Raw genomic sequence first — 15,199 nt, 5'->3', positions numbered from 1 at the left:
GGGAGGTTACGGAGCGGGTGGGTGATCTGAGCGAGGTTTTTAAAATGTTAAGATTTAATTGGGTAAATACAGGGAAACAGTTTGCTCTGGTGGGGTGGAGGGAGAGGAATGGAAAATAGAATGAGGGACATGATCTTAAAAATAGAGCCAGTCAGTTTCGGAGGGAAATCAGGAAACAATTTATCACGCAGAGGGTACTGGAAATTTTCCCCCAATGTGCTATGGATGCTGGGTTAGTTGAAGCTTGCAGGACTGAGCTTAATAGGTTCCTGGGTGTAAGTATCGGGGGATACGAAGGTAAGGAGTGTAAATGGAACTGATGTGCAAATCAGCCATGATTTAATTGAATTGGGGAGCAGGTTCACAATCACAGAATTGTTCCAGTGCAGAAGGAGGCCATTTGGCCCACAATAGTGTACCAGATATCAGAGTAAGCAGTTCACCTAGTGCCATTTTCCTGCCTCTCCCCATAACCCTGCACATTCTTCCTTTTCGGATAAGTCTAATTCCTTGTTTTGAATGCTTCAATCGAACCTGTCTTCCAGACTTCAATCACTTGCTGTGCTTTTTGAGCAGAGTTTTAAATGTATATTGTTGTAACAAAACTTCCTACTCTTGTACTCTTAGCAATGAAGGCTAACAGAGCAATTGTCATCTTTATTGTTTTTCTATAAGTGCATGCTAACCTTATGTGGTTTGTGTACGAGGATGCCTGAAGTTCCACTGAATCCCAACAATTACCAGCCTCACGCCCTTTCTAAAACAAAAATGCTTCTCCGTTTTCCTACCAAAGTGGATAATTTTACACTTCCCTATGTTATATCCATATGCCAACTATTTGGTCAGTCCCTTAACATGTCTATAATCACTTCGCCATCTCTTTGCATCCTTTTCACTATTTACTTTTTCCACCTAGTTTTGTATCGCCAGCAGACTTCGATAAGGATAGAGTGTAATATTTCCAAGTCATGGATATAAATTGTAAATACCTCTAGCCCAACACTAAACCCTGCACTAGTTATACCCAGTAATCTTGAAAGTGTCCTGTTTAATTCCTATTTTGTGTTCTGTCAACCAGTCCTCAATCTGTGTTAATATATTGCACCAATCTCATAAGCTTTAAGCTAATGCTATACTGCGTTAAGTTGCTTTCCATACAATTCCTACAGTGCAGAAAAAGGCCATTCGGCCCATCAAACCTGCAATGATGACAATCCCACCCAGCTCCTATTCCGTAACCCCACGTAATTTTCCTCGCCCTAACACTAAGGAGGAATCTAGCATGGCCAATCAACCTAACTTGCACGTTTTTGGACTTTGGGAGGAAAGCGGAGCATCCAGAGGAAACCCACTCAGATACAGGGAGAATGTGAAAACTCTCACAAACAGTGACCCCAGGCTAGAATTGAACCCGGGTTGCTGGCGCTGTGAGGCAACAGTGCTAACCAGTGTGTCACCGTGCCACCTCAAATGTGATTTTCAAAATCTGAATCTTGTAACCACTTAATATTTGAATTTTTCTCCTGACCAATATTCTTTTCCCTTTGATCCAATTGTTGATGAGAACAGAATTGTCAAACTTAGCACAAAACTGATGTTCTTGTTTGGAGATGCAGTGGCAATAGTTGTTTGAAATGGAAAAGGTGTAAGTAGCAAATTAAACTTGAGGTTTTTCCAAGGTTGAACTTGATCACCACATTAAAGGAAAATAGAATGAAATACATCTTGCAGCTGGCTTTGATGCTGGCATTGCTTACCAAACGTAGAAAATTATTGTTCTCGTATTTCCCTTATGAAAAGGTTTTATTCTGAGGAACAGGTGATTCCTGTCTTTGTTTTTAAGCTAACCCATCTCTTGTGTTTTTGAAGCCAGGAACTGGAAAGATGTGACGTACAAGGGATCAGAGGAGCTTCAGTTGATCTATCTACAGGGTTGCCCAGGAGAGCAGGAGGAAATGGAAGTGGTAGTGCCAATGCCAGTTCATATGACATTGAGTCATGAAAGGTGAGGAGTTGCTCTGAAACTAGGGCTACTGATGAATTTCTCTCCAAATTTGCGAGTGTGACAGGGTGGCAGACCGCACGTTGCATTAGTGGATGGTCACTTGCTCGTTTTGTATGTATTGTACAAATGTCTGCGCCAGGTAACTTATTTATAATGTGAGACGAACAAACTGTTGGGCGTACTTGCTCGTGCCACAAAAAGCTGGACACAAGACCGCAAACTGCAGAGAGTAGATAGTCCTAGGAACTGGAGAATAGAGGATGTCTCAAGACCGTGAAGTCAAAGAAACAAAGGATAAGACGTTGAACAAGGTGTTGTTCAGTGAAGTTAAAACGAGCTGCAGCGAAAGAGTTATGAATTAAAAAGACAGTTGCAGGAGCCAGCATTAAAGTTGAACATATGAGACTGAGGTCATATTCAAAGTGATCAAAAGGTTGGTGCCTTTAATAGAGCCTGTGAAGCAGTGGTGTTCTGTTGCCATGCCTGGGTACCTGAAGGATTGTACAGGAAGCTTGAATGCATGTGGTGATCTTGGGCAGAGGTATACTGAAAGGAGAAGTTGAAATCCTGGAGATGGATCCTTTGTGAAGGCATCTAAGAGAAAGCATTGCTTTGGAGACGATTCCAAGGCATGTTCTTGGAGTGCAGAGATAAGAAACCCTCATGTGGAAGAAGGAACTCCAGTGAGCCCAGTTTGCTCACAGTGCGACAAGCTTTAAGAGGGTATTGATGAGAAATCCACATAAGTTGTATTCATAGAAATCCTACAGTGCAGAAGGAGGCCATTCCGCCCATCGAGTTTGCACCGACAACAATCCCACCCAGGCCCTATCCTCATAACTCCACATATTTACCTTAGTAATCCCTCTAACCTATGCATGCCAGGACATTAGGGAGCAATTTAGCATGGCCAATCAACCTAACCCGCGCACATCTTTTGGATTATGGGAGGAAACCCATGCAGACACGAGGAGAATGTGCCAACTCCACACAGTGACTCGAGGCCGGAATTGAACCCGTGTCCCTGGTGCTGTGAGTCAGCAGTGCTAACCACTGTACCACCGTGCCACCTTCAGATATGCTTTGTAGTGGTGTTGCTACAAAATACTTACTGACTTCCCAGACATTTCTTCAAAATGAGCCAGTTGGGAATCTCTTTATTGGGTGGCATCTGTCATTTGGTTTCAGGTAGTGTGCCTGACCACACTTCATCTATTTCACATGGACTGTGTACTTAGAACATTATAAAATTGATATTGTAACTTGTGTTATCCTTACACATCTATTATCTGCAAAGATATAGCTGGGATGAAGGAGTAGTGTATTATTAATAATCTTGTTTAATGTTTTATTGTTAACAATTCACTGGCAATGCTGTGACTGCTCATTTACGTATCTAAACATAAAAAAAGTTAAAATCTATCAGGCTGGATTCCATCCTGGAATCTGACTTGCCCAGTAATAACATCAGCTGGGGATCGTAACACTGGGCTGTGAGTTCTTACAATTCTATAGCATTAATTCTTAATTTTGCGCACACAACTACCGATTTTGTTAAATTAAATTTGGGAAAGGGCCTCTGAATTTTCTGGATGTGATGGGGGTACAAATATCTTTCAGCCTCTCATCATTTTTGCCTCGTTGCCATGTAGAAAATTCTTGATGTACCCATAGGACATGATGTCCTGAGAGAACTTGTGCAACACTAAGAAATAACACCTGGTGTTGAAGAGAAATGCAAGCTAGCAGTTTTCACCGGACAAAACCGATTTCTGAAAGGTTTGGCTTTGATTGCTGAGGTTTTATGTTTATGAATTTAATTGACTGTAACATTTCCACTGAGAAGTTAAGTACGAGTCCTAAAAGTGAACAGAAGTTCACAGTGGTTAGAAAAATACCCGGTGACAAAACATAGATTTTAAAAATTCTAATTCCAAATACTTCCTACTCTGTGAATGTCTTGAAGTTTCAGCACTATCTTCCGAACTGTGCAATCCAATTCAATATTATACTGAGGGTATAATTGCCTATTCTGGTTTTAGTCTAGGCAGTGAGGATCTCAGATATGCTTTGTAATGGAGTTGTTATAATGTACTTACTGACCTACCAGGCAGTCCTTCAAAATCAGCCAGTTGGAAATCCTTTTATCATTTGTAAATTTGATTATTTTTAGATTAACTGGAATATTTTGTTCATGTTAGAATAGATTATGAAGTAATATTGTGGAAGTTTGATTTATTTAGTTAAAATAAAAAGAAAACATTTAAAAAAAAAAAAAAAACATTTTCCCATATATACTAAAAAGGTCTACTGTTGGGGCAGGTTCTACTTGAGATCGATATTCTATATTGTGGGAAGATAGCTTTGTTCGTATCACTTTTTTGTCATCATTCTTCACGGTGCTGCATATTTCACAGGAACAATGATGGGTTTTTCTCCTTCCCTGAGATTGGATACTCTGTGCAGCGCTCTAACCAGTCTGGTTGGGAGCTAGGTCAACTGAGTGGGATGTGAAGTCTGGTCCTCTTCTGATCACATGCTTTGTGTCATCTTGAAATCTGGTTTCATGCTGTATCTGGTGTAGATTTGCAAGCTACCAATTACTGCAAGGCTTGAGGAATTCACTGTTCTGTGTGGTTTATTACGTTTATAAACGGTGGAATATCGAACTCAGCAGTGTATCCGTTTATATGAAGTAATGACAGGAGAAAAGAGGCATGGGGAAAGTGTTCACTTGGAATTGAAAGCTGGATTCATTCAGGCTAACCATTGAATACACATCATTTGCTAATGTGGGGAAACTTAATGCCTTCTATAGTGTATTTGTATATGCATTAACCTTGATAAAGAGAATGCTCCCTCATCATTATTTGCTTTCAAATAATCAGTCCATTGAGGCGCAAACAACAACTTCAGAAGGAATCCTATTTTGGTCATTTGAGAAGTCTGTACATGCAATGAATTCTTTCCCAGATCTCAGTAAATGGACATTTCTTCTCCTTCAAAGAATGAAAAGGTTAGTATTTTAAACTGGATAGGTGCCTACATTTAGATGCCTAGATGTGCAAAATTCATTTAAATAGTAATATGTGTGGAGCAGCCGCTTTGACTTAGTGATAACAGTATTTTCAATTATCAACCAGTTTTGCAGTAATTTATAATGAAATGCGCCTGTCAAATAGGTGCATTCTTGAAGGAATCTGTAACCTGTTTCAAGAGTCTGGCAATGCAAGGCTGGCACCAGAAAGCTATCTTTATTTAGGATAGTTTTTCTAGGAAAATAAATGCAGCATTCCTCAGTTTGATAGTATGCAAGGCAACATTGTGCTTCTTCTGAACTCCTTTCCCGTATAAACTGTCCTGTAGGTATTTTATTGGTTCTAATGGCTCGATTAGTTAGACTACGATGGAAGTATATTTTTGTACCATACATAAAAGATAGTATGTTGATATTCTGTGGGAGCCAAGCCATGTCCAGTGCCTGGGCCAAACAGGTTAGAAGGCGGTAGGATGGGTGAGGGGAGAGGCAGATGAGAAAAGGAGTGGGACAGGGCAGGAGAAGATATAGCAACAGAAGGTAGTGAAGGACTGAACCAGGCTCCATTCCTTCAAGGGCAGTGGAGGGGTGGATTTTGAAGGGGTGGTAGTGAGCTTGGGCCAGTTTTCCTTTTGGAAAAGGAAAGCTGTTCTGGGTTAGATTTGAGTAGTGTGTATGTATGGGTGTGCATGCGTGTGTCCCCGCTTCCCCAGTGGATGGAGGCCAATTACTGGGCATGGTTAGGGATAGGCATAGTGGCAAAGTTCAGTTTGGGCATGGGGGGTGGGATGGTTGTCTTGGGTAGGAAAGGAAAAGATCACATTTATTCAGGGAAGAGCAATATGTAGGGGGTAAACTGAACGGTTACTGTCTTTGATGGAATGGGAGGAGGCTGAGCCACATTATTTAGTATTTGGAGCGAGACGTTGGAGCAAGACAAGAATGTCTTTGTTTCTGGAAATGTGTTAGTAGACCAGCTTTGTCCTCTGGAGATTGCAGGTTCTCGCTAAATGGCCAGAGTGCTTAGATTACTATGGAAGGATGTATTTATACTATATTTGTACAATATAATACATCCATTGGAAGCAATACAAATGGTGAAGAGAACTGAATTTGTCTTCAGTGGATAAGGGAATGTTCAAATTTCTCATTAAGTGGGGTGAAGGATGAGTTACTTTTAGGATTTCTCTACCATGAGGTTTAGACGTGGACAGGGCGTGGTGGCTGCTTGATATTATGGTTGGTTTGGGGGAGAGTGGGACTTTACGTATTGGCTCGAGGGCTTTGGATTTTTCTCTTCATCGGGGTGACGCTTCTGTTTGTGCATTGATTTCCTTTCAAGGAGAAGTCCATTATTCTGCTCAAATACCCGCAGTGTGGAGAGTGGCGAAGTTATGGAGGAGGCATACGTACTCATGGAAGTTGGATAAAGTCTGTTTCAGTGTCTAGACCAGCATTCAATAAGTGTCATAAGTTATTTAAATCTCCAACCCTTTTAAAAACAAAAAAACCCCACATGCTGTAGGCTGCAAGATTCCTAACTGAAACTACCCCTAGTAATTGACTCTTCCACCCTTGGAAAAAGCTTCTGACTATCCACTCTGTCCATGCCTCTCATAATCTTGTAGACTTCTATCAGGTCTCCCCTCAACCTCCGTCTTTCTGTACCCTCTCCAAAGCCTCCACATTCTTCTGGTAGTGTGGCAATCCAGAATTAAACACTATATTCCAAGTGCGGCCTCACTAAGGTTCTATAAAGCGTCAACATGACTTGCCAATTTTTAAACTCCGTACCCCGGCCGATGAAGACAAGCATGCCGTATGCCTTCTTGACTACCTTCTCCACCTGCACTGCCACTTTCAGTGACCTGTGTACCTGTACACCCAGATCCCTTTGCCCAGCAATACTCCTAAGGGTTCTGCCATTTACTGTATATTTCCTATCTGTATTAGACCTTCCAAAATGCATTACCTCACATTTGTCTGGATTAAACTCCATCTGCCATCTCTCCGCTCAAGTCTCCAACTGATCTATATCCTGCTGTATTCCCTGATGGTCCTCATTGCTATCTGCAAATCCACCAACCTTTGTGTCATCCGCAAACTTACGAATCAATCCAGTTACATTTTCCTCCAGATCATTTATATATATATATATAATATATACAAACAGCAAAGGTCCCAGCACTGATCCCTGAGGAACACCACTTGTCACAGCCCTCCATTCAGAAATGCACCCTTCCACTGCTACCCTCTGTCTTCCTTGACCGAGTCAGTTTTGTATCCACCTTGCCAGCTCACCTCTGATCCCATGCGACTTCACCTTCTGCACCAGTCTGCCATGAGGGACCTTGTCAAAGGCCTTACTGAAGTCCATGCCATATCCAGTGAAAACTAAATAAGTCCATCTATTAGCGACATGCACTCCGGGTAGCAGCAGGTATCATATTCTCAGCATTCTGAGGAAATTCACACAGTCAACCTCCTGTACTCTAGCAGTACGTGCAGGGGCCATTCCCTTGGAGGGTCTGCCTCCTCAGGACTTTTCCAGACTTGAGCTTTTCTCATCTCCATAACTAAGATCTGGCTCACAATGTAAGTTGAGGCACCCCTGGCAATATGCATCTTAAATTTTTTTTAACTTATTGAGCTCACTAACTCTCCAAGGTGGTTTCTCTGAAGTTATTGCCAATAAACCTCTAAACAAGCTATTTAATCAAAGCTCCTTTTGGAATTTTATGAGGTACTGATAGCCAGGGTGCTTATTTAGAATGTAAATGAGTTTGTTCTATTATGTAATGCTACTTTATATGGATTTAGACAGGGGCAGCACATTTGTTTTGGTTTAGGAACGTTTTAGTCTGCACAAAGTTTGGTAACCTGCCTTTGTGACTTGTGATTTTAGTCATGTGCCTTTTAAGTTTCAAGAACTGTTTAGTTTGACCATTTTTACCATTTGAGGGAATGGGAATATTCTGAATTGGGTAAGTTTTTAATGTTATTTTAGCGTCTTCCTGGGGTCTGTGGTAAATCGAACTGCTGAATGCAACCCCTTGTGACGTGCCACTGCTGGACTAATCATTGGCACCGTAGCCTCAAGTCTTTCCTCAGTAATATGCAGTGCAGTTTTTAAGATGGATTATATGTATCCTGTGTATCGTATGCTCGAGAGATATTTTGCAATAGCTCTTAAGATCTTATGCCTTCAGCCCTCAGGCTTCATTTTTAGTGCAAGTATTTTAAAGACAAATGTAGAACTGCCCATAGATGGGGTTGGAGGGTGTGTTAAATTGAGACAGTGCACTCACTCTAGTACCTGAGAGTCTGGCTTAGAAAGTGTAATCATTTTATCCTGCGCACATTCTTCCACTCATAAGCTTGAAATTATAGAATATTCCCACAGTTTGCGAGTAACTTTGCAAGTATATGTTTTTTTTAACATCTTATTCTGAATCATAATTGCTCCAATATTAGTCATCTCGGCCTCAAGCTCTGGAATTCACTCCCTACACCCTTCTATCTTGCCTGCTTCCTTTAAAACACTTTTTAAACCTTTGACCAGGTTTTGGTAATCTGATCTAATATCTCCTTGTGGCTCGGTGTCATACTTTGTTTTATAATATTCCCATGAAGCGTAATGGGACATTTCATTACATTAAAAATGCTACTTATTCTTTCACGGGATGTTGGTGTCTAGGCCAACATTTACTGCCCATTGCCAATTGCCCTACAGAAGGTGGTGGTGAGCCACTGTCTTGAGCCGCTGCAGTCAGTGTGGTGTAAATATTCTCTCAGTGCTCCCTGGAAGAGAGCGCCAAGATTTTGACTGAATGATAATGAAGGAATAACGATATAGTTCCAAGTCAGGATGGTAAATGGCTTTGAGGGGAATTTGCAGGTTATGGTGTTCTCATGCATCTGATGCCCTTGTCCTTCTAAGTGGTAGAGGTTGAGAGTTTGTATGGTGTTATTGAAGGAGCCTTGGTGAGTTGCTGAAATGCATCCTGCAGATGGTACTGCTGTCATTGTGGAGGTTGTAAATGGTGAATGTAATGCCAATCAAGCGAGCTGCTTTGTCCTGGATGGTGTCACGGATAATGGATGGCAATACATTTCCAAGTCAGGATGGTGAGTGACTTGGAGGGGAACTTCCAGATGGTGGTGTTTCCATGTACCTTGTCCTTTTAGATGGTAGTGGTCATGAGTTAATGCTGCCCAAGGAGCCTTGGTGTGTTGCTGCAGTGCATCTTGTAGAAGCTGCTGCCACTGCATCAGTGGAGGAGGGAATGAATATTTGTGAATGGGGTGCCAATTGAATGAGCTGATTTGTCCTGTGTGGTGTCAAGCTTCTTGAATGTTTTTGGAGCTGCACTTTTCCACGCAAGTGGAGAGTATTCCATCATGTTCCTGACTCATGCCTTGTAGATGGTTGACAGACCATTGGAGAATTAGGAGGTGAGTTACTTGCTGCACTATTCCTAGCCTCTGACCTGTTTTTGTAGACACATTATTTATATGACTACAGTTTATTTCTTGGTCAACACTAATCCTCAATGTTGATGTTGGCGAATTCAGCGATGGTAATGCGCTTTTACTGCTCACACATTTTTGGTGGTACTTTGAATAATGGTGTTCTGTTTACCTAACAGCACTATATTTTCCTGTCCCAAGAGAGCACAAATTTGGTGAAATCCGTTTTATTTACTCCATTTGAAAAAATCAATTAGATCACTCCTGTTCAAATTTGAGCTGTGAAGAAGGCCTATAGTGTGTTAGTTTTTATTAACAGGGGGTTGGAGTTTAAGAGCCGTGGGGTTATGCTGCAACTGTACAGGACCTTGGTGAGACCACATTTGGAATATTGTGTGCAGTTCTGGTCACCTCACTATAAGAAGGATATGGAAGCGCTGGAAGGAGTGCAAAGGAGATTTACCAGGATGCTGCCTGGTTTGGAGGGTAGGTCTTATGAGGAGAGGTTGAGGGAGCTGGGGCTGTTCTCTCTGGAGCGGAGGAGGTTGAGGGGAGACTTAATAGAGGTTTATAAAATGATGAAGGGGATAGATAGAGTGAACGTTCAAAGACTATTTCCTCGGGTGGATGGAGCTATTACAAGGGGGCATAACTATAGGGTTCATGGTGGGAAATATAGGAAGGATGTCCGAGGTAGGTTCTTTACGCAGAGAGTGGTTGGGGTGTGGAATGGACTGCGTGCAGTGATAGTGGAGTCAGACACTTTAGGAACACTTAAGCGGTTATTGGATAGGCACATGGAGCACACCAGGATGATAGGGAGTCGGATAACTTGATCTTGGTTTCAGATAAAGCTTGGCACAACATCGTGGGCCGAAGGGCCTGTTCTGTGCTGTACTGTTCTATGTTCTATGTAATATTAGGCTTATACAATAACTTAACCACATCTGTTTCTACGGATTTGGTTTGTTTAATGCAGTGTGGCCTTGCAATTAATATGCAACGGTCTGAGCTGGACAATTTCCTGAATTGTTGGAATAAGCTATGACCTGCATTCAGTATGAATTCAGTTTGGACATGTTCTGTTACCCCTGCCGATACCACCCCCTCTTTGCTTGCACTTGCCTGAATTTATAAAAAGCAAGAAAGAGTACAATGCAGCCATAGAGAGAGAGAAGTGGAAGGGGAGTTCCACATTTAACTTAATGTTAACAACTCTAATACCCAATTGGAGGGCTTTAGCTCAGTGGGTTAGATGGGTAGAGGTGGATCAGTATTACGGGGTTCAATTCCTATTCTAGCTGAAGTAGACTTGAGGTCTGCCTTGTGAGATAGTCATAACATAAGCTGCATTTCAGCAGCTCTCAAATAATCTGAAGAAGAAGAATGAAGGATACTGAGCTATTCACCTTGTTTGCTGAATTGGTTAGCAAAATAACCAATTACTTTGATTATTTGGATTCTCTAAGTTGAGTAATCCGATTATTTTACCACTTTGGAATTTGGAAGAAAATTCTTAATTAGAATCCTGCTTTTTGAAATCATTAATGCAAGCTTCCAAGTAAGTATTTTTCTTTTTACATAATAGTTATTTGGCTAATACTAGCTAAGTATGAGTGTGCAATATTTAGAAGGGTATTAAATTGAACCATTCCTGCTTCAATATTTGACACGGTGAATACAGGACTTATGAGAACTTGGAGCACAAGAGTTGGTTGTAGAACATAGAACATTACAGCGCAGAACAGGCCCTTCGGCCCACGATGTTGCACCGACCAGTTAAAAAAAAAAAACAGTGACCCTCCAACCTAAACCAATTTCTTTTCGTCCATGAACCTATCTACGGATCTCTTAAACGCCCCCAAACTAGGCGCATTTACTACTGATGCTGGCAGGGCATTCCAATCCCTCACCACCCTCTGGGTAAAGAACCTACCCCTGACATCGGTTCTATAACTACCCCCCCTCAATTTAAAGCCATGCCCCCTCGTGCTGGATTTCTCCATCAGAGGAAAAAGGCTATCACTATCCACCCTATCTAAACCTCTAATCATCTTATATGTTTCAATAAGATCCCCTCTTAGCCGCCGCCTTTCCAGCGAAAACAATCCCAAATCCCTCAGCCTCTCCTCATAGGATCTCCCCTCCATACCAGGCAACATCCTGGTAAACCTCCTCTGCACCCTCTCCAAAGCCTCCACATCCTTCCTGTAATGTGGGGACCAGAACTGCACACAGTACTCCAAGTGCGGCCGCACCAGAGTTGTGTACAGTTGCAACATAACGCTACGACTCCTAAATTCAATCCCCCTACCAATAAACGCCAAGACACCATATGCCTTCTTAACAACCTTATCTACTTGATTCCCAACTTTCAGGGATCTATGCACACATACACCTAGATCCCTCTGCTCCTCCACACTATTCAAAGTCCTCCCGTTAGCCCTATACTCAACACAACTGTTATTCCTACCAAAGTGAATTACCTCACACTTCTCCGCATTAAACTCCATCCGCCACCTCTCGGCCCAACTTTGCAACCTGTCTAAGTCTTCCTGCAAACTACGACACCCTTCCTCACTGTCTACCACACCACCGACTTTGGTGTCATCAGCAAATTTGCTAATCCACCCAACTATACCCTCATCCAGATCATTAATAAATATTACAAACAGCAGTGGCCCCAAAACAGATCCCTGAGGTACACCACTTGTAACCGCACTCCATGATGAATATTTACTATCAACCACCACCCTCTGTTTCCTATCCGCTAGCCAATTCCTGATCCAATTTCCTATATCACCCCCAATCCCATACATCTGCATTTTCTGCAGAAGCCTACCATGGTGAACCTTATCAAACGCCTTACTAAAATCCATATATACCACGTCCACTGCCTTGCCCCCATCCACCTCCTTGGTCACTTTCTCAAAAAACTCAATAAGGTTAGTAAGGCACGACCTACCTGCCACAAAACCATGCTGACTATCACCTATCAATTCATTACTCTCCAAATAACTATAAATCCTATCCCTTATAATTTTTTCCAACATCTTGCCGACAACAGAAGTGAGACTCACCGGTCTATAATTCCCGGGGAAGTCTCTGTTCCCCTTCTTAAACAATGGGACAACATTCGCTAACCTCCAATCTTCTGGTACTATACCAATACCAATGTATTCACTTGGGGAATAGCTGGCATTCAGTTTTACTCGTCAGATACTGGGTATGTATTGTTGGAATGTGACCCATAATGTTTTTATATTCAGCAAGCTTCTTCTCAGGATTGTGCTGAACCGGTGGTTGAACAAGGTTGAAAAGGTGCTTCAGGCACTGCACAAGGAGGAAGAGCAGCAGCAAGGTTAATCTCTTAGCTTTTCATTTGCGTTAGAAATACTTCGCAAACACTGTACAAACTTTACATAGCAGATGATGTGTGCGATTTTTGCACTCCATCAATTATTTAATTTTGCAGTTAAATGAGACATTCTGTGGTATTTGAAAAATGCACCAAACCATAAATGATTGCAGCTGACCAGTTAATTGCTGTCCAATTAATCTTGTGTACATATTCTTTCTCCCTACCCCCCACCAACTACCACATGTGGATAGAAATGTAATGCTGGGCCAATGTTAGAAATAAGTCCTTGTGAACAAGTTCTTGTGGAGCACCAATGAAACAAACCTGGGAAAAGATGCTTCATCCTCCTTTTGAAGTAGGACTTGGTTTGCAGAAATGAAGGTGACTTTTTAAAAGAATGTCTCCATGTATGCAAGTACATTAATTATGATAATCCACCGTGGAATGGAATTTTCACATTGTACTGCTGTGTATCCTTTTTCTTCAAATGTTAACCAGAGCAACTGAATTCTAAAAGGCAGTAACATTGCTAGGCTATTGATAGGAGCTGGAAGTTGATAATTGGGACAGGGAGAGCTGTAACCAGCCACACAGCTCACTGAAAGAAAGCTAAATTATATGATTGGTGAATAGATTAGTACTTGCTTACAAACCAGCAAGATGTTTTTCTTTCACCTTTCATTTGATTCATTCAGAAATAAAATATCTGAAATTACTCATTGGAAAAATGTATATGCTGGAGTTCCAGCAGCAAAACAAATATAAGGCATTGGGGAGTATCAGCACACAGCTTCTGTCCCATTTGCACGTGCTATCTGTGCAGTGTCATAGTGGGCCGAATGGCCTCTTTCTCTGTTGTATCATTCCTGCGTCATGTTTGGTTGCATATTCAGCGCAACCTCCTTGCTCTTATTGGCCTTGGAGCTTTAGTCCACAGAAGGTCCAGTAGCAAGGAATGCAGTATGTTAAGCATAAGTTATAGCACTTCAGTATTGAATGGACACCAGAAGTTATGTTGCAGATTTCCACTTTGCCAATTTTATTATCTATTTCCTTCTATATATCTGATGCAATTAACAGATTATGTAGCAGGATGAACAGGTCATGGCATTGTTATAGTGTTGATTTAATTCAGCATAGACTGCAGCATAAATGGGAATAAAAGCATCATAAGTGCAATTTATTCATTATGCATTTCAAAGCACAGCAGCATAAATCAAGTCAAATATAATGTCAGCAGTGTTTTGGAACACTGTATTTTTTAAAAGAAAGACCAATATCATACAAGACACTAGTTAGATCGCAGCTGGAATATTGTGTACAGTTCTAGGTGCCACACTATAGGAAGGATTGGAGAGAGTGCAGAAGAGATTCACAAGAATGGTTCCAGGAATTAGGAAAGATTGGAGAGGTTGGGACTGTTTTCCTCGGAGAAAAGGTGAAGAGAGGAGATTTGATAGAGATATTCAAAATCATGTTGGAGCTGACAGAGTAGACAAACTGTTTCTGCTTGTAAAAGGAGAGTGAGAGGGCACAGAGTTAAAGTGACTGGCAAAAGAAGCAAATGTGATACAAGAAAAAAACTTTCTGACACAGGGTAGTTTGGGGTCTGGAATGCACTGCCTGAGAGTGTGGTGGAGGCAGGTTCCATCAAGGCATTCGAGAGGGCATTAGGTGATTACTTGAACAGAAACAACGTGCAAGGGTACGAGGAAAAGGCAGGAGAATGGCACAAAATCATAATGCTTATTTGGAGAGTCAGCGCAGACAAGATGAGTCGAATGGCCTCCTGCGCCATAATGATTGTGTGATGCTCTAGCCTTCAATCTTTCTATCTGTTTTAATAGGTGGAAAATGTTATATTTACATTGGTAAATGAATTGAACATCTTCCCCGGAATGGAACACTCACCGTGTATTTTAAAACCCAGACCAATTTTCCAATGGACGGGGGAGTATTGTTTCAGAAAAAAACCTTAATCTTCTCCTTGGCAGCTATGTATCACATCAATTGATTCAAAGTGATGTTTTGTGAAAAAACTGTTCAAAACAAATTTTGTGACGACCTTTGTCCCCTGAAGCAGAACAGTAAGGATAATCTTTAAAATGTCTGTGGAATCTGTACTTGTTTTTAAGAATTTTTGAAAAAGACTTTTAACTGTACAGGACCTTGGTGAGACCACATTTGGAATATTGTGTGCAGTTCCGGTCACCTCACTACAAGAAGGATGTGGAGACACTGGAAAGAGTGCAAAGGAGATTTACCAGGATGCTGTCTGGTTTGGACGGTAGGTCTTATGAGGAAAGGTTGAGGGAACTTGGGCTTT

At 41.5% G+C, this 15,199-nt stretch overlaps 1 protein-coding gene across 1 annotated transcript in view; it reads left to right on the top strand.

Moving 5' to 3' along the window:
• Nucleotides 1-15,199, top strand: part of tsen15 (TSEN15 tRNA splicing endonuclease subunit) — a 51,493-nt gene that overhangs the window by 15,578 nt on the left and 20,716 nt on the right. The window contains 1 exon segment of the mRNA XM_078218064.1: nucleotides 1,870-2,005. Within this exon segment, the coding sequence (XP_078074190.1) occupies nucleotides 1,870-2,005 (136 nt within the window).

This window comes from Mustelus asterias, chromosome 8, assembly GCF_964213995.1.
Source record: "Mustelus asterias chromosome 8, sMusAst1.hap1.1, whole genome shotgun sequence".
Lineage (NCBI taxonomy): Eukaryota > Metazoa > Chordata > Chondrichthyes > Carcharhiniformes > Triakidae > Mustelus > Mustelus asterias.
This window is presented reverse-complemented; position numbering and strand designations above follow the sequence as displayed.